General features: G+C 37.5%; 2 protein-coding genes across 4 annotated transcripts in view; one reads left to right on the plus strand and one right to left on the minus strand.

Moving 5' to 3' along the window:
* Positions 1-27843, plus strand: part of LOC116175917 (serine/threonine-protein kinase 32B) — a 267380-nt gene that overhangs the window by 69880 nt on the left and 169657 nt on the right. The window lies entirely within an intron of this gene.
* The window catches only part of LOC116175919 (venom serine carboxypeptidase-like), a 64786-nt gene continuing 55075 nt past the window's right edge, over positions 18133-27843 (minus strand). The window contains exons 1-2 of one of the 2 annotated variants that reach the window (XM_031494301.1): positions 18717-19657; positions 18133-18668 (exon numbers count right to left, since the gene is read on the minus strand). In XM_031494301.1, the coding sequence (XP_031350161.1) occupies positions 18183-18668; positions 18717-19535 (1305 nt within the window). In that variant the 5' untranslated portion in view covers positions 19536-19657 and the 3' untranslated portion in view covers positions 18133-18182. Of the gene's footprint in view, positions 19658-27843 lie in introns of those variants that run through there. The other variant, XM_031494302.1, reaches the window with a different exon arrangement.

A 27843-nucleotide genomic window follows, 5' to 3' on the forward strand; every position in this document is an offset into this window, starting at 1 on the left:
ATTAGTAGTGCATAGCGTTGGGTATCTATTTTCTCGGGATGCTCGAAATGGGGAAAAATGATAAGCCGGAACAAAGTTCACAAAACCTTTCCCATAAAATTTGAATTTATTAATAGATCGTAGATATCGTATATTAAAGATGACATGCTTCGGTAAAAAAGCCATCATCAGACCCTAACATGTAATGTTTAACAAACTTGAATTAAGCTAGGGCGACAAAACCTACAAACTAAAAGAATCGACCGAAAACGAACCCCAAAAAAAAACACAAAAGTGAAAAGGATAGAAAACCCTGAAGGGGAAAAGCTCCGCACAGGTAATGGTGGCATAATTCTGCAAGCCGGTCATGTAGAAACATCCATCGCGTGGCGTCGACAATATCAATCCTATTAAGATGGCGGGTCGTTAACGTATTGCGTAGGTAGATACAACGTTAAAGTAATCGAAGAGAAACAATAAAAAAAACGGAGAGGGAAGATATCGCTCTAAAAAACACGTATTAAGAAAAATGCTGAGTAATCATCTAACGTACCTTTTACGGTTTATATGCAAATACAAATCCGTCAAACGCTTCAATGGACCACAGCCACAGAGATCAAGAAGAAACCATTCCAAAGAATGGTGACAGCCAAAACAAAAATCCATTTATAGGCAAGACATCTGCGCGACCTTCGTCGGCGAAGTAAACAACTATTGTAATAAGAAATCTACTTCCCTAAGGCAGGGAAATTTTCACCGCCATAATGCTTCCGAAACCAAACCCTTCTTCTTATCTGCCGATCTCGCTTTTAAACTGCATGGACAAATGCTTTGAGCACATATCCTTTCCACTCGTCCAAGAGACCTCGAATCCCTGAACCTCACTGAACCAGTACAACTTCCGTTCGACTCGTGACTCAAACTCTACACGGAAGTCACCAAAGCTTTTAAATGCCCTCCTCGTATTCCTTGTATAAAACAAGCTTTCGACAGTCTGGCATGCTGGACTCATCGAGAAAATCCACCGCTTCGAGTTCACTAATGTTTTCACGGGACCAATTCTTTTCCAGAAATCGTTGAGCGTAAGGATTGGAGACAGTCACTACCCCCAATTTTCTCAAGTATCCGGCGAACCCCTCGCTTGCTCCAAATCCCATACGTGCGGGATACCTCCATTCCGTTTCACGAAAGCATTTTCGTCACCTTGCAAGTAATTTTATTGCTACACCCCTTGTGAATCCCAATGCAAGTTGATCAGACCCAAACTTGTTGTTTCGCGTTGGGGTAGCATCCTATTCTGATATGATTGTCTTTGGTTCGTTAATTTTTATTGTAAAATTACGGCGCTTACTTTTACCACAGATTAACTACTTTACTTTTCATTTGGCAACGTGCAGTATATTATATACGTATAAACTTATAACGCGTTACAGTAGAAAGTAGATATCGTTTTTGTGTTTCACTGTGTATAAAATAAATCAACAAACTCTTTTGATTATGAAAGTAAAGGGAAGAAAAAAACAAAAAGCACTTTTAAGATACTTAGATGTTTTATTAAAAAGAAAGAAAAATGTATAAAAGTGGGTTGGTAGGTAATTTACGAACGGAAGTCTGAAAGTTAGCAAGCTGTAAAATTTAGCTTTTGTTCCTTTAAACGCTAATTAAAAGTTAATTTTAGCGTAAGTAAACATGAAATATAATCTGGTATCTCTTAAACTTCTTTTAAGTGCAACCATTTTCTGAAGCTTGAGATTTGTTCTTTTAGTAGCAGTTGCGGTTATGCAGAAAAAGCTTTATGGTTTGGTCTGAGAGATTGCTCCAGGAAAAGAACTGGCAAAGCCAGAGCTAAACTTAATTAGGCGGTTGTATTTAATTAGGTAGGTAATAGAAAAAATTCAACAGCAGTTGAAGATCCAATGCCTCTTCTACCAAATTTTATTTCTACACGCGTTATTTCTTACCATTGACGGTTTTTCAAGTTTATCTTGTACTCGCGCAGTAAAATGAAAGGAAAAAAGGATCGGAAAGCTAAGACCGTTATCGTGGTAATATAATAACGTTCCCAAAGGGCACAGATATCGGGAAAAGGAACATTAGATCTAGTCGATTCGGTGGCCGTTGGCACGCGATTCTTATTTGCAGAGACGGAATTTGCTCACTGTTTGCGGATCCTACATCGGGTTCCAAAATCCGCAAATAAAATACTAAATAAAGAATTCGAGATAAATGAATTAAATCAATGTCTACGTAATTTGTGGAGGACTCGATGCGATACGTTGAGCCGTTCATTCAATTTTGACAGCTTCGTCCACCAATCTCGAGACTTGATCTAAGTAGAACCCTCGAATTAAAATGAGGACCGGTTGGAAAAAGGTGTGCTCCTATTTGCACAGACCATTCGCACCAATTTTCAGTCGCAGCCTTTTGTGCTTGATTATGCTAAGTGCATGTTAACTCCACCGGTCGTTAGTGTCATTAGATAATAGTACCTTTGGACCTTTTATCTTTTGCGCGAATTTAAATAATTTAATTTAAGTCGGATTAATCGAAATGAACTATGGTAATAACAATAAAAGTCAGTCGAATTAAAATGAACTGTTCATTGGGATTGCGCAAAAGTTCCTCTTGGGTCGTCCTCTAGGTACTCATTAAAATTGTAACGGAACAATTAGGACATTTCCTTCCTGTAACTTTTCACGTAAAGTGACTACCATAACCGTGTATTCAAAAGCTTTCACCCTAATTAACAAAATTTATCAAGTTCATAGTGGTATCAAAGGGAGCAGAAACTTGGGAACTACATCTGTAAGTTTTCCTTTAGTTTCGCAAGCTAGAACAGAAGTCCGGGCAACTTTTAGCTCTGGAACTTGATATTGGAAACGCGTAATTAATTCAGTTAAAGGTATAGTATTGATGTATTTCAATCTCGAATCTCTGATGGCTAGAATAAAATAGATTTAGCAATCCCACTTTTTCCCCGTAATTTGAGTAGCCCCCTAAGGTACATGGTACATGAAGTTAATTGTAAAACGTCAACTTCACACCTTTAGTTAAAGTCCCTCAGATTCATTTCATTTTTATGATCCCAACCGAATTTCAGATAGTCAGGCTGAAATGCAATCGTCAACGTGGTTCCCTATTTTATCCTAGTAAGGAAAATCGCACAGCGTAGGGATTATCGTTTAAAATCGCCCACACAACATTTTGTATAGAAAAATCACATTTTATTTTCCTTTCAAGGCATGGCTCCCACTACCGTAGTGTCTCTAGTAAGTACCTAATATCCTCGTTCTCACGTATTCACTAACAAAACTTGTGTATTTGGCGCGTTGTGGTATTAAAAGTGGGTTTACTGAAAGCGCGGTAAGTACAAGCACTACTAAGTGCAAAAAACGTTAGTGAAATGTATTGATTTTGTTCTGTATAGTATTTTCTAAAGATGTCCTGCAATTTTATTACGTAAAACAATATTTCTTTGAGATTCTGTTTTCATTGATACTCATATTGTGATTATGAAAAATATATTATGGTTTAGCGTTTTGAACCGTTTTGAGCATAATCCCGATGCTGCTTTTCATTATAGATAAGGGAAGGTTGGCCATCTGCGACAACCCTCCACCTTTCAGAGTTCGTAAAAGAACTAGAATAAACGCAAATAAACTTTCATGCATAAGCCCTAAACGAACCACTCCACGGAGTTTTTGCCTCCACTTTGGCAGGATCAGGCTCCGAGCGAAACTATAGTTCCAGATATGGTCCTGTAACAGTTTAGGGGTTGTATGAGATAAATACCTCCTCAGCATTCCTTGCGTGGTTGGTGTCAAATAAAGCGCGCTTAATTAACATGACTTTTAAGACTGGTCACAGATTTTTATGATGACAGGAAGCCGAGAAATTAATTACAGACGTTTTTTTTAGTTTGAGCGTTATCACCCGAGTTCGCCGTCGTATTTCGGAATCACGGCGATTTACGATGAATTTAACACAATTGTAATCTATTTTGGTAAATTTTCGTTCCAATTAATTCACCTGTTTTTTAGGCAACCGACTTGCGCGCGGACTACCGGAAGTTCGTCTTAGAATTTTCAGTTTTATTGTAAAAATGGTGACTTTTAAAGGTTAGTCCTTTAACGCCTTTAAACTCATTTTTTTCGAGTTCGGTATTCAGTATAAACTAAGTCGGTTTGGAAATTTGTAAATTACTGGCACTTATAGTAACGATGGGTCATCGTGTTTCATTTGATTCTCGCTTTTAAGTGTAAGTGTGGACGTTAATTTGAATTAAACACAAATTCGCTCATAGTCTATATAAAAAAAAATGAATGTTTGTATGTTTGTATGTCCCTTATGCTTGCCTAAACCGTTCATCCGATTGCGATGAAACTTTGGGGAATAGTTGGACATATTTCAAGGTTCATTTCTTGCAGAATATTCAACATTATAACTGATGTGTATTCCAAATGACATCATTTTTTGGTGCAAATATAATTCGGGACCAAATTTTAAGGTATTATTTTTTCTGTAACCAACATCATACATATCCATCCCAACATGTAACTACGAATACGAAAATTATAAACACCCGTGCGAAGCCGGGTCGGGCAGCTAGTAATTAATAAATTTGTTAAATCAGATTACAATAAGAGATGTTTGAACAACAGAAAATAGTTGCCTTAAGTGCTTCTATACTGAATTTAAAAAAAATTCGGTCAGTCGATAAGGGTTTGTTATCGCTTCGCGCTTCTGAAGATAAACAGGCTCTCCGTTGTTAGAGAAGTGTTGTCTAACACCAGTATTCATATGACGAGTGGGGGAGCCGAACATCTTTGTTTCGAAAATGTCCTGTGGGCAAAGGTTGAATTCGATTAATGCCAGAAACGGACAAACAAAAGAAAGGGTGGTAAAGTAGGCGGACAAGATGAAAACGGAAGCTTTTTGGTTTACCTAGTCATTCTTGGTGGATGTGGAAAGTTTTTTTATGTAGAAAAGAGTGCAGAGGATTGTTCAAGTTGGTTATTTGTCGGTGGAACAGAGTTCTAGTTAGAGTCAATCCCAATGTTTTTCACAAATTCAGTGTATTTTGAACGCCTTTCCCGATTCAGGCGTTGTACCTTTCTAAAAGGTTATCGAAGTGATCGTTAAGATCAAAGAACCATATTCACAATTGTTATTACAAGAACTAAATTGATAAACAGGAACTTGAAACTTTGATTAACTACCTCAATTTGTTTCAATCGGCCGCGTGTGTGTGGTGCATTGTTTGCAGGCCCTGAGTGCCTTTCTTTTCGGCAGTATTAATTAATTATTGTTGAATAAATTTGTTTCACTTGTAAATGATCAGTCTTGTGTATAATCGAACCTAGATTACGACCATTGAGTTAGAAAACTAATGGAGGGAATCAAATGCTTGGCCAGACGTAGACCACGGGAACCAAAAGTGGCCTCTAACTGTGATTAAAGTACCACACCACTTCCGTTATCATTAGCGTCTCACTTCAGTGGCGTAGAGATATAATTTTCTTTCCACTAATAGGAATAATAACAAGAAAAACGTATAGGAGTAAAATACATGCTCGTGGTAAAGTAAACAAAATAGACAAGGATGAGATAGTATGCAGATTTAATATAATCATTGATTACAAATCTAAATATACATCGATGTGTTCCATTAATATAATTAAGGCCAGTTTACTATAGCCACTACAACTTGACAACTCCCATTAAATTCACTGTGTTGATCAATAGCTACAATTGATTGGTTGGTCTCAGGTTCATTAAAAGTTTTGATAGTACCTACTGCATATTTCCATATTTGACGAGATATTTGATGAACATTTTCCGGTGCAACTTTTGGTCGAAATCACTGTCAATGAAGCGTTGTGAGCACAAAAGTAAATTTCGAGAGCTGTTCTTGAGATATATTTACAAATGTAATATTACCATTTTGCTCGAAGTACCGGTTCGTTTGGAAAACTAGGTACCTACAACCTCGCCTACAACATGATAAATGACATGTCTTACCGATGAGAGGAAATGCCCTGTTTCTTCCCTTTATGAGAAATTTTGCATGATACGCAGCTAATCATTCACAATTCACAAAATTGCGTGTGATAAAAACACTATGAGGCAGTTAGTTATTTATATAAACCAGAGCACAAACCGATCCGAAATTATTAGGTACTTTAAAATGGCAAATTTAATAAAATTTGAATTTGGTGGAAAACTGACAGTGACAGTATCCGCGTTTTCATATGTCAAATAATGTCGGCCAAAATGTACCTTCACGGGAACCTATCCACGCGAGTGGCCTCTATCTGTGGCAACTTCCGTCTACAAAAATTCTTACCCCCTCTACCATTATATTCCCTCCATTAGTTTTCTAACTCAATGATTACGACCCAGAATCTGAGTTATCACCATCAATTCTTTGGAATTGTGGAGAAGTAGGCAAGGCTACTGAGCGCCTCAATAGATTTAATTATTTAATTTACTTGAGTTAAATTGAGTTAGGTGGGCACTTGGACAGGTGTTAATTGCGAAGAATCGAGATTATGCTGCATGAGAGAGATTATTGAAGCCTCCAGGAGTTCACTTTGTGTGTAAAGAAAGCCCGCTACGTACATATGTAATTGGCGCGCGAATGTGGTGGGTTGAATTAACCACTGAAAACTATTCTATTCTATTCATAAGAATGACCCACCCAGATAGCACTTAGGCCATAGGCACACCAAAGACCCATTGTGCCTACCCCCTTTCTTTCGCAACTAAGTTCAGAGCCCGTTCCTCTGTCGCCAAGGAGCTGATGCCTGTCTCTGATCAAGGCGTCAGAGTGACAGACCTAATGCTCGGTAGTTCCATCTGCTTCGCCATAGAACCTGCACGTGAACTCTCCTACAAGCCCAATGTTGTGCGACTGATAGTTGACCATTCATCAGTCCCGTAAGGAGACTGGTGATAATAGGGTAGTAGGGCCGGTTCTGGACCAGCTACCTGGTGGTGACCTTGGAAAGTAAGTCAAGGTGAAGTTCAAAGGTATCTACCACGTGGCGGTGACCTTGGAAAGTAGGTCAAGGATGATGGTCACTGCCCCCCAAGATGTAAATCCTGTTCCTCCTCTTCCTATCTCTTGTAGATGAAAAACTGTCCAATCTCCTCTTCATATCTTCTCGAGATGAAATCCGTTCAATCACTCCACCGCGAGTTATGCGTGGTACGTGTACGTGGCTTATATTTATTATTGATAGCGAAACTTTAATCAATGGGAGGTGGATAGGTGAGAGAGGCTTGGAAATGAAATATGAAACCAAAAATTTAACCTTGCAAATGAAATGCTACACCCCACAAATAGATTTTGAAAATGAAATATGACACTACCTTGGAAATGAATCAGAATGTCAACTTTTCTTTCGATTTCATATTTCATTTCCAAGCTCAAGTGTCATATTTCATTTTCAAGGCCAACTTTTTCGATACTCTAACTTCCGTTAGGTTTTGAAACCAAAAAATTGACCTTGAACATGTTACATACTACACCACAAAAAGTGATTTGGAAAAAATGAAATATGACACTTGACCTTGGAAATTAAATATGGCACAAAAAAGTTAACCTTGAATATGAAATATGACACCCCAAGAAAAGAGAACAGCATTTACATCTTGGGGCGGGGGGCAGTGGCCATCATCCTTAACCTACTTCCCAAGGTCACCGCCACGTGGCAGGCGACCTTTGAACTTATAATAATAATAATAAAGTCTTTTACTAAATCATGTCACACACACAATTTAACAGGGCGAAGTTCAGATGTTGGGCTACTCACGGCGACCCAACTCTGCTCTTACACTTAACCCTGCTATAATGAAAAGAAATCAAAATCTAATTGGGAATTGTACAGAAAAATAAAGAATTACTTTGTAATGGGAAAAAACATAAATACATAAATAACTTTATGAACTTCACCTGGACCTACCTTCCAAGGTCACCACCAGGTGGCTGGTCCAGAACCGGCCCTACTACCCTACTGGTGATCTTGCTAATCTGGCTTCTATTCAGTTTTAAAAGCTTAGGAGACACATATTTGCTAAGGGGGCCCTGTTAAAAAGGGCCAGGGACTGTCTGAGTTCGGTTACTTGTTGCCACTGAGCCTGGAATTGACTGTTCACTCAGTCTTTAATCCTGGCCCTGACAACGGAGGAAGCAATTCCTAGGGTAGACTCGGGCCCGACAAGCACCCCACTACTGCCGTCACGAACCAGCTCGTCCGCCCTTTCGTTGCCCAAAGAAATGGAACAATTCTGAAATACAGAAGAATCGGAAAAATATTACGATTTGAGGATTATTGTTGATCTGAAGAATTGAAAAAATCTGGAGAATCTGAAGGATTTTAAAAAATGGACAAAATCTACAGAACCATAAACCAGTTAGGATTATGAAAATCAAAACAATTCGAAGGCAGTTGAACCAATCTTAAGGATTTAAAGAAACATCTGTACTTGAACAACAGGTCAAATTGTAGGAACCTTATGCATTTAACGACATAGTCGATCTGAATGATTCGAGTAATCTGAAGAATCAAAAGAATCGGAAGGGAAAAATGAAGAATCTGAAGTATCAGAAACCTATAAGAATGCGAAGGGTCCAAGGCTCTGAAAGATTATAAAGAATTTCGGTGAATCCGAAGAAACTAAAGAATCAGAAAGACATGAAAAGTTCAAACAACACATCCGAAGTATTCAAAAAACCCAAACTGAAGGATTGAACATTAAAAAGTGCGAGGGTCATTAGATTTTGAAATATTTGAATTATATGAAAAGAAGCAGGAGAATCTGAAGCACATAGAAAGCGAAGGAGACGAATTTGAAGAAATGGAAAAATTTAAAAAACATGATCGTCTTTAAAAATTAGGTTGTATTTAAGAATTAAAGTGATTAGAAAATTTGAAACATGAAACTGAATGTTTTAATTTTTGTTGAAGAGAATCCTATAAGAAACTTAAGGGAAATAAAGGCCGAATTTAATATCTCTTCATCATAAACTAAAAGCGTACTATGTACTGTCGTTTTTATTAAAATCTAGAAAGACAGTGCAAAATGCGTGCGCATGTTATTTTGGTTGCATAAATTTAGGCGTCTTTCAGAAGAGTTTTAAATAGACATAGGAAATCTCCATGTCTGTATAAGCACAGATAAAATACCCAATTTATCTGTGGTATAAGATAATCCAGCGAATCTGAAGAACCCAAAGTAAATACCTACTTATCTAAAGAAATCAAGGAAGAAAGAACACAATAATTCAAAAATTATGAGTTTTGATGAATTTGAAGTATCTGAAGTTTGAAGATTATGAATGAGCATGAAGCGTTGTGATCTCTGCAGAAATTGGAACTCCAAGAGTTGGAGAAGGTGGAATACTAAGAATCCGAGGCTCAAAGAAATTGAAGAATCGAAAAGGTTACAAGAATTTGATAAATTCAAAAGTTTGAAAGAAGTGAAATCTGTAGAAATATCGAACGCCTTAGAAGAAACCAGCGGAATCCAAACTGAAACCCTGATTTGAGTAGTTTGACCGATTAATAGTTTATTTGTGTACGCTCTCCGTTCAGGATCAATATGAGATGTCTAAATACGTTTCACGCAGTAGCCCAATATTGCGATTATTAACCTCGTGTAGATAGTGAGTTAATTGTCTCGGTGGAGTTGTTCTTACCGGCTTTGGGCTTAATCAAACTGATATGTGCTCTATCAAAACGCTTCGCTGAATATCTTCGCTGACGTATTCTCAGTTCGAGTATTTGGCATTTGAGAAGTGCCTGGGGCGCGAGGATCTTGGGTGAGTTACCTAAATAATTTGTGATTCTCGCAGATAACCCGCGGTCTGTGAATTTATATTCGGGGTGATATGGTAGCAAAACATAAATGGGTATGGAAAATGCAAATATCTCAACAGAGATTGTTTATCATATAGAAGTAATTGAAGACATGAAGGAAAGGCCACTGTCGTTTATTATCACGATATAAACTTAAATCGATGAAGCAACTTTTAATTACGTATTTTACTTTGGTTCAATACACGAAGCCTATATCCTGCCACAGGGATTTCTTATATCTACTCCTAAGTGAGGTGCGTCGGTTTCAGGTTACGTGTTGTAAAACATTGTGTTTTCGGATAGGAAATTGAAAGTTTAAGGTTAAAATACCCTAACTTACATTAGATACAGCATTGTTGATGACACTTTCGTTTTTACTACCGCGAGAGGGTAAAATAAGTGGGTCCGTAATAGAGGATGTTCAGACCTTGCCTTTGACACTCAAACACATCTACCCATGTCACTTAGTTTTCTCGTCACTTTTACGTCTGAAACCCATTTAAATATATATATTACTGATGCAGGATTCTGTCGTCTTTTCACATGTGAATTAAATTTCATTCCAAATTTGTGCTTACTGAAAAAGTGAAAACCCTTCATAATTTGGAAATACTCGCCCTGTACACAAATTAAGGGATGGCGTAAAGGGAAAGAATTAAAAACTCCCGTCTAAATATTTGCGGTAATCAAGGCCCCGTAAAGTTTAGACTGTATTTGCAAGTAAAATTTGCCCCAGGCTCGATAATGCGAATAGGATTTAAAAGAGGATAACAATTTAGAGAAAAATACAGAACTCGTATTTGGAGTAATTTATTCGGGCATGAATGCAATACCTACTAATTTACATTAAAAAGGTAGTTCAGTGATTATAAAGGCGTGCCTATTATCAATTATTTGCGGCTTTTATAATTGTTTTGGATGAAAATAGTACCTTTTTAAGCAAAACATTCCTTTTGTACCTTCTCTTTGTGCGCATCCAACGTGACCATTTCCAATGCCTAGAAAAGGTACCGTAACACTGCCTTTATTACATGGGCGAAAAAAAAAATAAATACAATTTGAAATGGTGAAATAGGGGGAAGTTCAGTTCCACAGTAAAATACCGCAGTCTGCTCTAGCACTTAACCCCATACGTTAACAAGTTAAAAAGTAATCGTAAACGATTTACATAAAGCGCATTTCCACTTGCATTCATTTCCCATTTGTAAGATTCTGTTAAAATCGTAAAAATCCGGCCACAAATATGAAAGATAGCGTTGCACATGGGCAATCCATTGTTGCCGTGCTACTTCAATTTCAGTTTATGAGAAGAATTTCATTTCAATGCTTTTCTAAATAAGAAAGTTGGAACTGCGCATGCGCAAACCTAAATTTTAAAACTAATGTTAGATTTTCCGATGTTCCAAGCGCCTAAGTATCAAATTTCACTTAAATAGTTCCATAGATAAAAAAGTTGGCACGGCGCATGCGCAAAATAAAATTTTGAAACTGGCGCTTAGATTTTCCTTTATTCCAAGTGCCTATGTATCACATTTCATTTAAATTCTTCCATAAATAAAAAAGTTGGCACTGCGCATGCGCAAAACCAAATTTGGAAATTGGCGTTTGATTTTCCTTTATTCGAAGTGCTTATGTATCAAATTTCGTTTAAATTCTTCCATAAATAAAAAAGTTGGCACTGCGCATGCGCAAAACCAAATTTTGAATTTGGCGTTTGATTTTCCTTTATCCCAAGTGCCTATGTATCAAATTTCGTTTAAATTCTTCCATAAATAAAAAACTTGGCACTGCGCATGCGCAAAACCAAATTTTGAAATTGGCGTTTGATTTTCCTTTATTCGAAGTGCTTATGTATCAACTTTCGTTTAAATTCTTCCATAAATAAAAAAGTTGGCACTGCGCATGCGCAAAACCAAATTTTGAAATTGCGTTTGATTTTCCTTTATCCCAAGTGCCTATGTATCAAATTTCGTTTAAATTCTTCCATAAATAAAAAAGTTGGCACTGCGCATGCGCAAAACCAAATTTGAAATTGGCGTTTGATTTTCCTTTATCCCAAGTGCCTATGTATCAAATTTCGTTTAAATTCTTCCATAAATAAAAAAGTTGGCACTGCGCATGCGCAAAACCAAATTTTGAAATTGGCGTTTGATTTTCCTTTATCCCAAGTGCCTATGTATCAAATTTCGTTTAAATTCTTCCATAAATAAAAAAGTTGGCACTGCGCATGCGCAAAACCAAATTTTGAAATTGGCGTTTGATTTTCCTTTATCCCAAGTGCCTATGTATCAAATTTCGTTTAAATTCTTCCATAAATAAAAAAGTTGGCACTGCGCATGCGCAAAACCAAATTTTGAAATTGGCGTTTGATTTTCCTTATCCCAAGTGCCTATGTATCAAATTTCATTCAAATACTTTTATAAGTAAAAAAGTTTGCAATTCGGTTTATAAATGGTCGAGATGCGAAAAGGGCACCGTGAATTTTGAATCGATTCGATTCAACTTTTGGCATTGCGTATTATATGGCTAAAGCTATGCCCATATTGAATTTCATGCAATTCAGTTCATAACTAACGGAGATGTAAAAGCGATCGAACATTTCTAAACAAAGTTATCGTTCACACGGACAGATAGATGGACAGACAGACAAAGGAACAGACGGAGAGATCAACCGGCAGGCGAGAGATAGCAATGCAAAATTATAAACGATCTCTAGGATCGTTAATAAACGGCAAAAGTGTAAAATTATGGAACATGTAAAAAACGGTTTTTTGTTTTTTTTTACAATAACTTTTTTTGTAAGCGGTACAGAAAAAATTCCTTCCTTGGTACAAGACTCGACACCATAACGAACCAAATAGCGAAAAAAGTAGAACAATAGCTCTAAGATAAAAAACTAGTAGCGTCGCAAAGTTAGCGGACGGACGGACGGACGGACGGACGGACAAAGTGGCCACAATAGCGCATTTATTTTTTATTTTTGTGTAAATGCGCTAAAAATGGAGAAGTTGACAAATGACGTCTAACATATCAAGGGAAAGAACCAAAGCCTATTCTGAATTTAGGGAGGACTTAGCAGCATCTGACCTTGAGACTCCACCCACCCCGTTCTTGAAAGGAACTTGAAAACGTATGCAGTGCAGGCGGCTCTAATCTTTGTGTGGTTAAGATTCCCCTACTTGTCGTGTGGGTGTTCTGTATGGTATCCTCTACAGAGGGCGTTTACGTTGCATGTGTTCAGTTTGCAGTTTCCAGTGGTATCCCTATTAGCAAGGGTACTTTCGTGAATGCTGTAGCTGTACAAAAAGTCGTCACGTAGCGAAATGGTTAACGGGCTTACTTGCATGACCAATTGATCGTAGTCAAACAGCGAGTTCAGACAAAGTAGACCGCGCCTACTGAGGAAACCACGTCAAAAAACACGCCAAGTACATTGCCTCACAGGTGGCGTGGAATTTTGGAATCGGTTTTTCTCAGTAATAAGGAATGGTATGGCAAAAAGTGTAAGGACAATTTTTGTCTGAACTATGTTTATAATAAAACTAACCGTTTGGCTAAAAAATCCAAAACAACCCATTTTTGCGCACTTTGACCTTGAATAAAACTTTTTACACACATAGGTTCAATGGGGACTAATTTCATTATAATGGTATTCACTCCATCCATTCCGGAAAATAGTTGAAATTTTGATGCAGATTGCATTCCCTGCAACGCACTTGGAAGTTACTTAGTAACATGTAACGGGAGCCTGTTAACGGATTTTATTGATTCCATTTTTTCGAATTTTTTTGATGTTTCATGATGTGTCCCCTAGCGTATATCTGTGGTTTAAGCGGGTTTAAAGTCTGAAGTTAAATTTATTGGGTCGTGCAAGATATAACGAGCGGACTCATTATTTGGCAGGACTTCTTACATTTTTTTGTTGTGTTAAATGGGCAGTGGTCCTTAAATACGGCCCTTATTTGTTAAATTAGTTGGAAAACTTAAGGAGCCGCCGGTTACTCATGAGATAGGGAGTGATTGTTTCAAGGTACAGGAAAAATTTTGCACTCACCGTTATCTGAGTTGCTGCGAATGAAGTAGTGAGAAGTTGTTGAGATACCGTTCAGGAAATTCGCGTTGATACAAGATCAACCAAAGTTATAGGTCAAGCCCCTGTAAATTACCGCAGGGTCTCATTTATTTTGTGAAAAGAGATTTCGCGTTGATATGTGCGCGAAGTTAAGTCAACCGCACAAATGCACGTTTTACTAATCCTCATTTACCAAGCAGTTAAATAATAGGGGAACTCTTAAAGATTCGGTCATTTACCTTAACCGGTTTGAAAAATCAAAAATAAATTAAATTGTATAATTGTATATTGAAAGACAAGTTTAGTGTTACAATACGGCTTATTGTAATACGACTATCTTGTAACAAGAGTGGCGGTGCGAAGCAGAGCCTCGAGTCTTTCTATTTCGGTGCTTTAATTTAATTAAAAAGTAATTATCAGAAAGTATAGGAAAAAGTAGAATTAATACGTTTTAAATTGGCAACACCTTTTACGTGAACAAATTTTAAGTTGGCAGCATTGACACTTACTTTAAATTCGTAATTTGTATTAATATTTCATGTAATTTTTAAAATGAATATATAACATACGTGTCCTCCCTGTGCAAGGGGACAAGTTTCAAATATGGCACAAATACATATCAATTTTTCAAGAATACACTGCTTAATTTCACGATAGAATACTATCTACCGTTTTGAGGGGGAAGGTTTGCGGTGGAACTCAAAGTCTGTTTGAGCTAGATGTAATTTTAATCCGTGACACAGTGCATTCTAGATGTTTTATTTATTTATTTACTATCCCATTCTTGTTCTGGGCACTCAACAGGCTTGCGCCCAATTACAGAGTGACCCGCATAACGCTTTTTAGAGACGTCTCTGCAGAAGGTCTTAAGTTGTTCAATACTACTCCGGTATTTACCTTACGAATTAGGAAAACTGCTGGAAAAACTAATTCGAAGTAGCCGGCAGAATGCTCGAAACTGGTCTAAGGTAATTCCCATCAGCTGTCACAGATGAAAAATTCTTATCCCAGTCCAGGTCTGAACACCCGACTTTATAGCCCAACGCATTGAACCACAAAGTAGTTCTAAAGTGATCGGCGGTTTGCTGTGGTACTACTCAGATAATGCAAATGTGCCGCTTCATCGCAATCACTGATCACATGAATTTCTCGCAAATTAAAGTGGCACAACTGTGCGTAAATAGATCTGCATTTTCCCTTTCCATTTTCCCCCCCAGTAGACGATATTTCCGCCCATTAAGAGTACCCTCCTCCGACACTACGTTCAGCAGATGTGTCCAGTGAAAGACGATTCATTTTTCCTTTATGGGTACTATCCTCCGGCAAACAGTTTTCGAGATATTCGCTCTTAAAGTTTTTACATCTGTAATGTTTCTAGGGGTCTATCAAGCCGACACTGTAAACGTTGACTTACCCTATACTTACCGTTGGCACCTCTGGGAAAAAAACTACAAGCAGAGCCACCTCCTTTTGAAGTCGAAACGATGGACGTTTCGCGGCACTTTTGAATTTAGATGGCAGTCGGCTCGATATGGGTGGCACGGATGAACTCCTACGTTGTGTATTGGTTCTTGTATGTGTTGGGACGTGAGACATAATCGGGAAGGGAATTCAATAAAAAACAGAACTTTTGTGCGTAAGAAATTACAAGAACAAACAAAATTAATCTATTACGCACATAACAAGACCATGCTACGGGACAAAAACCCTGGCATAGGCCACACAAATACATGAAATAAATCACCTACAGTAATAAAATAAAGATAAAAAGAAATAAAATGCAAGAGAAAATACATATAAATAAAACATCTCAAATTGTATGATAAAAATCAGATAATCAAATCAAATGCAATTAAACAAGTTCATAAAAACAAAATACACAAGACATCATATTTGCAGTGAAAAACATGATAAATCAATTCAGTACAAAAACATACATCAAAATACCTGTACGATCAATTGAGATAACACAACTCGTAAAATAATAAATAGCATGTAAATGGTGTGGCCCTACTCCAGTCTTCAGTTAACATAAATTAATTTAACACGAAAAGTACATGTGAGAATGCCAATAGCAAGTATTCATGTGAAAATCGATTATCGGTCAAGCAGAACATATTTTAAATAGTGGAAATGTTAATGAGAGGGCCCCTACTCCCATTACCAAGATGCTGAGAACTGCAATCCGCACGAGATCAGTAGACAACAGACACAGCGATAGATCGAACTGTATTAGGTACCTACTCCACGGAGACAGAACCCACTCGCACACACAAACATCGAAACATCAAATAAGAAACCCCCCCTTCGTATAGCAAACGCACAAGAACTGCAGCGCGCCACGAATAAGAAAGTAACAGATACAGCGAACAATCAAACTGTATTAGGTACTTCCCTCACGGAATAGTTACGGTTCAATCGAACAGAGCAACATCGCACTGATAATCAACTCCTCGTGAATACAGGAATAAATACTTAATAAAACAAATTAATGGTATAATCACCTGTACAGTATAACAAACAAACATGATTCAGATAACGGTGGGTACTCAAAACAAAGGCATGGAGTACGCCATGATTCAGATATCGTAGTTTATGCAAAATCAGCAAAATGTAAATAATATCAAATTGTGGCAAGAAATTCAATTATCAATAGCTAGTACAAGAAAGAATAAAATGGTTACTACCTTCAAAAATAAAAAACCGGGAAAGCGTGAAGCCTTCCGTCGACATCGTCGCCATCTTCCTTCCTTCCCCTCGTTTCGTTCCGAAAATCCCCTAGTATTCGGCATCTGCACAAAACGGTCAATTGGTTATATACAGAGAATATCATATTTTGGTTTCAGATGTAAAGGTGTGTTGCCTAACCATAAGGGTGGATTATCACACATTAGCAATTAATATATTTCTTCCAGGCGCCCTTTGTGACAATCTCTCGCCCCTCTGACAATCTGTTCTTGAGATATAAGGAATTACATTCGATCACGATAAGGGGTGGGGAGGAGGACTAGGGTTGGGAGGAATGAAATCCTTTCGTTGAGACCTTTAATTAGAATACCCTGGAAGATTTCGATAATATATTTCATTAGAATACCACGAACCATAGAACGCGTGTTCTACCCCCATCCCGCCCACGCCCCCCGTTCGCAAAAGTGTTACTAGCATCACTAAAAGCATGCGTATCGAAAACCTGAGACCAATTGCTTGTCGCATGTAAAAGCATTTCGCGAAATCCCTAAAAAGAGGCTCGAAATGCCTGCAGGTTTAATGAGAAATACGCAAGAAATACCATTTAAAGACATCACAAAAATTCAAGGTTTTCAGATAATATCTGTTCTAGTTCTTTTCTCTACGTATTTGGTACATATACAGTGCGTTAGAGATAAGTGGGTCACCTCAATATCTATTTTATTTAGCGAGATACGAAAAATTGGTCAAATATATTTTATATGTGACATTACGATATATATGATCGCATATTCAAACTTCCAGTATCACCGAAAATCGATGCTACTTTTGTTTGTCAAATGCAATGCCTATATTTTTTACGATATTTAGAAAGAGTACTCAATTTTCTGTATGACAACATAAAATATGCGTATAGTTGATATACAAAAAATGAGAAATGATTCAATATTTAGAAAATTTATCAAATCTAGCATACCGTGTGCCATATCCTACAGAAAAGACCTACACTAACTTGTTCAATGTTTCGTTTTTAAGATACGATTTCCCCGTGCATCCTGACAGCACACGGCATGCTAGAATTCGTGCATTTTCTAAATATTGAATAAGGAATGTATCTATTTTTTTTGCACCAACCATATTTATAATTTATGTTATCGTACAGCTCATTGATTACTCTGTCCAAATATCGTAAAAAATATAACCATTGCATTTGAAAAACGGAAGTTCCGTCGATTTCCGGTTACACCGGAAGTGCCACCGGAAGTTTAAATATGCGATCGGATAGATCGTAATGTCGCGTATAAAATTATATTTATCAGATTTTACGTATCTTTCCAAATAAAAGAGATATTGAGGTGGCCCTCTTATCTCGAACGCACTGTTAATACAGCCTAAACATTAGGCGCGCTTCAGTTGTTACACTTTTGTAGTGAGAGCATCCTTATAACAAAAGGTGCACATTATCCTTCTAGGTTAATAGGACTCGCACCTCTATGCTGAAGATTGAATCTTGTTGAAGAAAACCAGCTATTTCACTAAAATAATGCAGTTTATTTTTCTAAACATTACATTCATTGCATTTATTGAAATTGATTGTAGACAAATTTAGTCATCAAATCGAGCGCCCATTCGGGTTGATCACGCGGAATCATGTGGCCCGCTTTTCTAACTAACACTTCCGTTAAATTCCCAGCTTGCTTAACGTATCCCGCCAAATCGCCGTTAACGTACCAAAAGTGTCTGTCGTTATTTTTGTATTCGTCAACGCTAGAAAAGTTGAGCTTCTCCAGGAAATTGGTGACGGATGGATACGGAACTATAATGTCCACTTGACCGTTGTAAAACATCATTCTATAGTTGCTTAGCAATTCGGATATCCAAGGGGAAACCGACTGAATGAAATCCTCCGCTAGGTGCTTGTCGACCGTAACGGCATCGTGGAAGGTGGCGTTGCCAACGTGTATAGCCCTTCTCACGTCAGCTCGTTGTATGTAGGCGATGTAATCGTTCAAAGATTTATCATTAAGTTTTAAATAATTTATCGGCTCTGTAAACCCAGTGACATTCTGAAAGAAGGTGTTATTTCGAGCTTCGTAAATGAGATCGGCGAATACGTCTCCAGCTGCGACCCATTCCTTTTTTGAAATTAATTCGATGGCTTTCTCCTCCATTTCTCTCATCTGCCGTTTGGATTTCGAGTCGATTAAACCAATTTGAAAGAGATAATCGCTATAAACGAATTGATTTATTGGATCCGAATAGGCGCTTCCGATTGCTAAGCCCTTTAAGCGAATTGTACTTGTGTTCCCTTTCTTCAAGATTGTATACGCGAGTGCTGGGACGTACTTCCCCGCATACGATTGTCCGCTGACGTAAAAGTCGTTAGTTGCCAGCTCTGGAAATAAGTCGAAAAATTGGGAAATTGCTTCGTAAAGTTGTTCACCGATTATTGTTTGGTTGCGTGCATGGCCACCGTCGTTCGTAAAGCTGAATCCACATCCCACGGGATTGTCTACGTAAATTATTGAGAATTTCTTTGTCCATCGATGCTCACGTAGACCCAGTTGATAGGAGGAGTTTACCTCAAATGGTCCGTTTTCCCCGAAAAGTCCAATGAGTGAGGATTCACCTGGCCCACCTTGTAACCACAGCAAAACTGGTGCGGTTTCATAATCGCATTCGCAAGGGAAAAACCAAAAGAAAGTGTTTGAATTAAAACGTTCACTAACCGTGAAATACCCAGCGTAACTTTTAATTTCATAGAATTCTTCGAATTTCACTTCTGCTGCAGCCTTCGCCTCTTTGATGTTGTGCGATTTAATTAACGGGGTTAGAACTAATGGTAGTTGATGTGAACCACCCACATCTTCACTCTGGGCAGTTACATTTAGATGTAATGAGACAATAGCGAGCAAGGCTGAGATTATTTTCATGGTATAGGTATGTTTTCGTTGCGTAAAAGTATGGTCAACAGATTTACCGAGTTTGATAATATCACCTTCACTTGTCACAACGAACTGCCGATGATGAATGTAGTATTTGTCATAGTAACATAAAATCAACTGATAAATTATAGACTTACTCTTACATGTTAGGATTTCCCAAGCAATAGAAGTCGCTTTTTACGTCATCATCATCACCAACACCTGATCCTGTAGGTGGGACATGTTAATTAATAAATAAATTAAACAGATATAGCAGACAAGCTCCTGGGTATGGCTACAGCATGTGCAAAACCAAATTTTAATCTTGATGTTAGTTTTGCTTTTATTTAAAGTGTATACAGGGTGATTCCTATAGTACCTGCCACCGTTTGGGAGCGTGTAGGTGGTGCGTAGGGGAGTATTTTGATATAGGACACTTGGGGTCGGAAATCTAAAATAAGGGTGCCAGAGCCAAATTTACCTTCTGGAATTTCGCGCCTGTAGGTAGGCAACCCAACCGGCCGGCGGTGCACACGGAGCGATCTCAGGCGGCGATGTGTGGCTGACACTTGATCAGAATTTTGTTTAAACCCACGAAATCCCGTCTGCAACGACGCGTATCAAGTGAATAAACACTATGGCACGTTTTACTAACACGGAATACGCGGACATGCACTTCATGTACGGATTGGCAAATGGTAACGCACGAGCTGCACGACGAGCGTACGCTGAGCGGTATCCAAACCGTCAGTTACCCTGCAGACAGGTCTTTCAAGAAGTTCACTTCCGACTGTGCGAGACAGGGCAATTGCAGGTAAGCTGACGGAGGCTTAACTTTACACACAGATTCGTGATGCACATCGATACTTGGGTCATTTAAGCACCCATTTCGAAAAGTTTGTTTGTTTACACCGACCTCCTCCTATTTCGCAGCCCACTAGCGCCCGTGTGCACCGCCGGCCGGTTGGGTTGCCTACCTACAGGCGCGAAATTCCAGAAGGTAAATTTGGCTCTGGCACCCTTTTCCGACCCCAAGTGTCCTATATCAAAATACTCCCCTACGCACCACCTACACGCTCCCAAACGGTGGCAGGTACTATAGGAATCACCCTGTATGTATGAAATTTCATTTAATTGCTTCCATAAATAAGAAAATTGGCACTGCACACCCTACACAAAACCAAATTTTGAAAATTACGCTACATTCCAAGTGGCTATGTAATCAAATTTCATCAATAAGAAAGTTTGCAATTCGGTCTGTAAATGGTCGAGATGCGCAAAGGGCACTGTGAATGCTGATTGATTAGGCTCAACTTTTGAAATTGTGTTTTATATGGCTAAAGCTATGCGTATATTGAATTTCATGCAATTCGGTTCATAACTAACGGAGATGTCAAAAGGGACTACTTTATTTTTTGGTCTACATTGCCAATTCACGAACTCCGATCTACAAATTTGATAAAGAATCCACCTGCAAAATTTTATCGGAATCGGTCCATTCGTTTATGAGTTATCGTGCTAACGGACGGACGGACGGACGGACAGACACCGCAAAATTATAAACTCGCTAGGAGCTCGTTAATAAGTGTATCAATTAAGAAATACTTAGTAATAAACGTGGTAATAATAAACCTAAGGGGAATACTATGAAGCGCCGTTTGCGGCATAATTATCCGGTCTGAATTTATTTTAAAAATGGTCATTTATATACAGTGGTCCAACGAGAAGTATACAGGGGGCTTTTAGGGTATTAAATTTAGAAATTTCGAAAAATCCTCGAACACGTCAATTTTGTATTCGAGGGGGACACCTTTCGGAATACAAATCACAAGCCCAAGTCTTCACCCCTCTACGTAGGGAGCTTAACTCCTAAAATTTTAAATGGAATCCTATGGCAAATGGCACATTATTTGAAAGCCAATTTAATCGTGATTACTAATCGGTTTGGCTTTTTAAATTCTATTGATTCGTTTCGGAGAACTGACAGGTTCACTTAAGTTTAACAAACAAATTGAAGCGTCAAAATGAAATTTTAATAAAGGTGACTTAGATCGCATTTGTTTTGGTTTTTTTAGAAAAAACAATTCCAAATGCGAACTATCTCCGAAACGAATCAATAGAATTTGGATATATTCAGATCTGTGGTTGTTGTATAGGACGCATTGTAATCGATTATGTAAGTAAGATTTGATAAGTGATATACAGAGGCTATCAAACTTATAAAATATACTTAATTTTTCCAAGAGAATGCTGCTCGAGACACAGTCAAAAGCTTTTGACAGGTCTAGGAAAGCTGCAGACATATGATCTCCCGATTCAAAAGAGTCGAGCGTTTTATTGATGAGGAGCGTCAGTGCGTCTGAGGTGTTCCTTTTTTTCCTAAATCCGTATTGTAGAGTATGAAATAAATTATTTGCTTCAAAATAATTACTTATTTGTTGATAAATAATTTTTTCGATGACTTTTGACAGCACTGGGAGCAGCGAGATTGGTCGATAGTTATCTAGTTTAGTGGCGTCGCCCTTTTTGTACAGAGGAATAACGAGTGCTACCTGCTAAGTGTTTTATATATACAGAAAATATTTTTATATATTCTGAAATTAACGCGAAATATAGACAGGGTGAGTTTTTTTTCATTTTAAGCATTGGGATCTCGGAAACCATAAGGCATACAGATTCGGTTAAATGAAAAAAGAGTTGTCGTTTTAAGAGGTTATTTAAGATATGGTTTTCTTTTTATTCCAAGTGCCTATGTATCACATTTCATTTAAATTCTTCCATAAATAAAAAAGTTGGCACTGTGCATGCGCAAAAACAAATTTTAAAACTGGCATTTGATTTTCCTTTATTCCAAGCGCCTATGTATCAAATTTCGTTTAAATTCTTCCATAAATAAAAAAGTTGGCACTGCGCATGCGCAAAACCAAATTTTGAAATTGGCAGTTGCAAGTGCCTATGTATTTTCATAAATAAAAAAGTTGGCACTGTGCATGCGCAAAAACAAATTTTAAAACTGGCATTTGATTTTCCTTTATTCCAAGCGCCTATGTATCAAATTTCGTTTAAATTCTTCCATAAATAAAAAAGTTGGCACTGCGCATGCGCAAAACCAAATTTTGAAATTGGCGTTTGATTTTCCTTTATCCCAAGTTATGATTTTCCTTTATTCACTGCGCAAGTGCAGTTGATTTTCCTTTATGTATCAAATTTCGTTTAAATTCTTCCATAAATAAAAAAGTTGGCACTGCGCATGCGCAAAACCAAATTTTGAAATTGGCGTTTGATTTTCCTTTATAGTGCCTATGTATCAAAGTTTGCAATTCGGTTTATAAATGGTCGAGATGCGAAAAGGGCACTGTGAATTTTGAATCGATTCTATCCAACTTTTGGCATTGCGTATTATATGGCTAAATCTATGCCCATATTGAATTTCATGCAATTCAGTTCATAACTAACGGAGATGTAAAAGCGATCGAACATTTCTAAACAAAGTTATCGTTCACGCGGACAGATAGATGGACAGACAGACAAAGGAACAGACGGACAGACCAACAGGCAGACGACAGATAGCAATGCAAAATTATAAACGATCTCTAGGATCGTTAATAAACGGCAAAGGTGTAAAATTATGGAACATGTAAAAAACGGTTTTTTGTTTTTTTTACAATAACTTTTTTTGTAAGCGGTACAGAAAAAATTCCTTCCCTGGTACAAGACTCGACACCATAACGAACCAAATAGCGAAAAAAGTAGAACAACAGCTCTTAAGATAAAGAACTAGTAGCGTCGCAAAACGAGCGGACGGACAAAGTGGCCACAATAGCGCTTTTTTTTTTATTTTTGTGGAAATGCGCTAAAAAATATTCTTTTTAAAGAGTCTTATGTAGCGAATTCAATGCAAAACACCGAGTGAGAACATATCGTATTTTGTCGTATAGGTTCGTTTTAAAACAGTTTTGTCCTGAATATATTTATTTCTCGCAACGCTTCAAATATATATTCAAGAAGCATACGTATTTTTGAATTTATATAAATGAACATATTTATTTCGCCTTAATTTAGAATATAAATAAACTAAACAAATATAGAAAACGAGCTCCTGGATATGACTATAACATGTGCAAAACCAAATTCTAAACCTGATGTTAGTTTTGCTTTTATTTAAAGTGTATATGTATCACATTTCATTTAAATTCTTCCATAAATAAGAAAGTTGGCACTGCGCATGCGCAAAACCAAATTTTTAAACTGGCGTTAAATTTGCTTTTATTCCAAGTGGCTATGTATCAAATTTCATTTAAATGCCTCCATAAATAAAAAAGTTTGCAATTCGGTTTATAAATGGTCTAAATACTAAAATATTCTATGAAACAGGTAGTAATCTTTGCACTTCAAAATTATGCAAATGAAAGGTGACAGCAAAGTATTACTCATCCCCTATGTAACATGTTCTCTTCATCTAACCTAAATTTAAATATTTACCTATATAGGTGAAGTACCAAGTGTACCAATATAAATGTTAGCTGTGCACAAAAATAAAGTTTCTAAGTATCTTTTGGACTCAGATTGGAGAGACATCTTTTCCTAGACACGGACTTTCTAGATGATAGTGTTAGACTGCTAGTTCTTACACTGTGTCTTGAGTTAAAGTTTCAGTGGTCGTTGTTTGCCAGTTCTTTTGTTTAAAGTAGCACAGAGGCAATCCAAATTCACAACACGACAGGAGATAATTAGGATTATTTTCCCCTCGGCCATTAGAAAGCGCAAGGGGTTCAAAAATACAAATGAGGTATGAGGCGCAATTCGCGAAAACACACTTCGTATTGACGGTATTGAAATTCTGCTGGCACTCGGTGTTCACCATCACCAACCTGTTACAACATTGCAATTTCAATAGTTTTTAGTTAAATCAATACACTATGACGCTAGTTCAAATATATATTATAACGAGGCTATCAACAGCAAATGGTAACACGACAGAAAAGCGGCAAAACTACAGCGCGATAGAACAATTGTTCATAAATACCTTTAATGTGTGTGCACCAGGAGTTCCGTATGCGTTCTAGTTACTGAATTCAATCAAAGTGAAAAGGGTTCTACATCCATCTCTGCACGGACCGGCTACAGAATCCTAGTATGTACTACGATCGCCAGAGAAGGATTTATTGAAACATAGAGCACACTACCAGCAAACGCCCTCGGCAACCCTACCTTCCCTAAACATAATATACACACGTAATGCAGTATATACTAATTTACTTTATTTACATTTGCATTAAAATTCCATTCCTAACCAGAACCCGCAAGTATTTACTTTATAGGCTTTTAAACTTCACTTCTTTCTTCTTTTTCACGAACTATGTCCTTCTAAAACGAATTCCAGAGGTTTGCCTGTGGCACGGTAACTATAAGTACTGAAGGGCTGAAATGACTCGTTTCTATTTCACTGAACCAGATTTAGGGACAAATTCCCGCCTCAACTGACAGCTGCTAATAACCTACCTTGCAAAGCTGCAGCAAGTTTAGCAACACTTCAACCAATACAGATTGCTCTAAATTACTCCAACGTAGGTTCGTGAATCGTGGAGTCATATATTAAAATCCAAACGCGCAAACTACGAATGAGACAAGCAAAATAAATAATACTACCGTCTAAATTTAATATTTGCGTTAGCTGCTAATGAATTAGACACACTCGAAACATGTTATTACTTTCATTATACAGTTGAGTTTTGTGTAGGCACGATCTATGACCGTAATGAATATTTATTGGTTCTTAAACTGTATACCCTTATATTCTATTTCACATTAGAAGCAATAGAACTTTACTTTATTAACGCAATATTAAATTGTAAAATTGATTAATAAAAGGTGCGAGCTATTAAAGTACACTTTCGGAGTGTACTAATATAGCTACAATAACGGAGACGTAGTGTCTAGCATTTCCCTTTTTTACGCACGAACGCGTTGTTTTTCTGTTGGTGGCGCTGTACTGTACCTTTATTATCTGCTTTGTTCAAATCAATTCGCGTCGCCGGTCTAGACATATTTACACTTTATTTGGGAATGGTATTATTACGAGTGGTATGGCGGCAAGTTTTCGAGACGACAAATTGAAAGCGATTATCTGTAATTGAAGATTGAGCGAGCAATTTGTCGCTTGTGTAATAAAATCGACATCATAGGAGTATAAGTGATACAAGACTAATCGTTGAATTGATTGATTTTTTTACAAAGTGAAGTAGGTAAGAGGAAATTGGATACAAACCAGAATTTAAATTTTGTGAAGGAGGATATTCTCTCAGCACCCACTTTTTATTCGCTTGCTTGAAATCCATGTACAACTTGAGTCCCTCGGGAACTATATGAACTAAGAAGAAAAAAGCCAAAACGTTATTCATTTCTATTTGTACTGATCTTTTTCCAGATAGTAAAACCTCATTTCTCGAATGCTTACGTCGCCTTACAAATTTCAGACCGGAAAACATGCCATCATTGGATCGAACAATTTTCCTTTCTTACCCAATAAAATTAAACATTAATAACAAGCCATGAGATCGATTTAGGTATACTTTATAAAGAAAAGGTATAAGCAATTAAGGCGACAATATTGAGTTTGTGTTCCTTTCTCCCTGAGATGAATACAAATACTGATATTGGTGAAAGCAAAGAAATAGGAACTGAGCGATATCAGAAACCCACGTGGTACGTTTGCGAAAATTTTCCTACAGTGAGGATGTCAGATCTACAAAACATGTGATGGAATGCGCAATTCGCCAAACAAGAAACGGGGTCGAAAAATAAGTAACAGATCAATAAGCGAAATATGTAAAGCTGCGAAAATTCGCCGCAATAAAAACGCTAAAGTCAGTTATGAGTTTTTGATATGATTCATTACCTACATACGCTCAATTTAATTAGCACCATGTAAATCGATAAATTATGAACGTTTGAACAAATTGAAAATATTAGGTGTGAAGGTGTGTAAATAATAACCACAAAAATGGTGATATAATAGTTACTCGTAGGTACAACTATAGTTAAGAAAGTAATAATTTTTTTCCAAATTTTTGGGCGAATAGTTTCCGAATTCCGAGTACGGTCCTGGTCAGTGAAATGCGTGCGAAAGTTAGCGGCACCAGAAAGTCGCGACATATCACGAAATTAACTATAGCGCGTTCGCACCTCCAGATGCAGTATGGGGTCTTATGGACTAATTGCTTATGCTTGTTTCTAACCGCATTGATGTCACATTGACATACGATTAAATTGAAGTATTAAAACAAAACATAATCTCCTTGTGCTGTCAATTGTCACGTTTGGCAAACATGCACTGTATGTCCAACAACAATTTTAATTGGAAATTGTTTTTTTTCTGTTGGACATTAAATATATTATTATTATATTATGTCCATAAGCACCATATTGCATTTGGAGGTGCGAACTATCCTGCTGATGCCAGATCCGCTTGCTAATCGGAGTATTGCGCATTATCTTTGCCCATAGTATGATTATTGGTGCTTATCTTCGTGAGCGATGGCGATTTTGTAATTTCTGTTGGCACCTGAAGGATTTTGCGTATAACGTGAAATCGGTTCAAAATCGGGACATCCGTTTGGTTAGTTTGTAGAAAACGGATTGAGGATTATCTGGATGTCGTTTGACGGGAAACTGACATTTTTCCAATTTTTTTGTTACTTACGGACAGGCTTACCGAGATTGGAACAAGTCGTGCTTAGCCAATTTAATTTGAGTCATCCGTTTCTTCCTGAAGGTAACGATTATTCCGAATTTGCGTTTGGTTGTTTCATGTGAGGTTTATTTGTATCGGTTCTTGTTCCGAGAGGATTCTTCGGAAGGGGTTCTTGTTATACCGTACCGTATTTAAACGTTGGGATTTGCATGTAGCTTCATTCGTGGAAGGAAGTCGTGTGTTGATTGAGTAGCCACCATTGTGAAGGAGCTGTCCGACAACTATTAACGGAAGATCGCGACAGTCAAGCCCTTTCTTGTGATTTAATCAGATCACCATCGAAGTATCTTAGAGGTGTCTGTGGATTTGACAAACGGCCGTATATTGCAGCTAAGTTTTTTTTTGTTCCTATGTCCAATGGCGATTCGAACTTTTGGGCGAGATTTGAACATTTTTCTATACTAATTTTCTCTATGATGAGGAACCTAAAAATCAGATGCGGTACAATTTTCTACACACAACAACCATAGTGGGCCCTAAATTGGAGGTTTTCTTTGTTAAAATTTGAACGAACCAGCTTTAAATAACAACATTTATTCTATTTATCTAAACAAGTCCAATTCG

The sequence above is a fragment of the Photinus pyralis genome, unplaced genomic scaffold (assembly GCF_008802855.1).
Source record: "Photinus pyralis isolate 1611_PpyrPB1 unplaced genomic scaffold, Ppyr1.3 Ppyr1.4_LG7, whole genome shotgun sequence".
NCBI lineage: Eukaryota > Metazoa > Arthropoda > Insecta > Coleoptera > Lampyridae > Photinus > Photinus pyralis.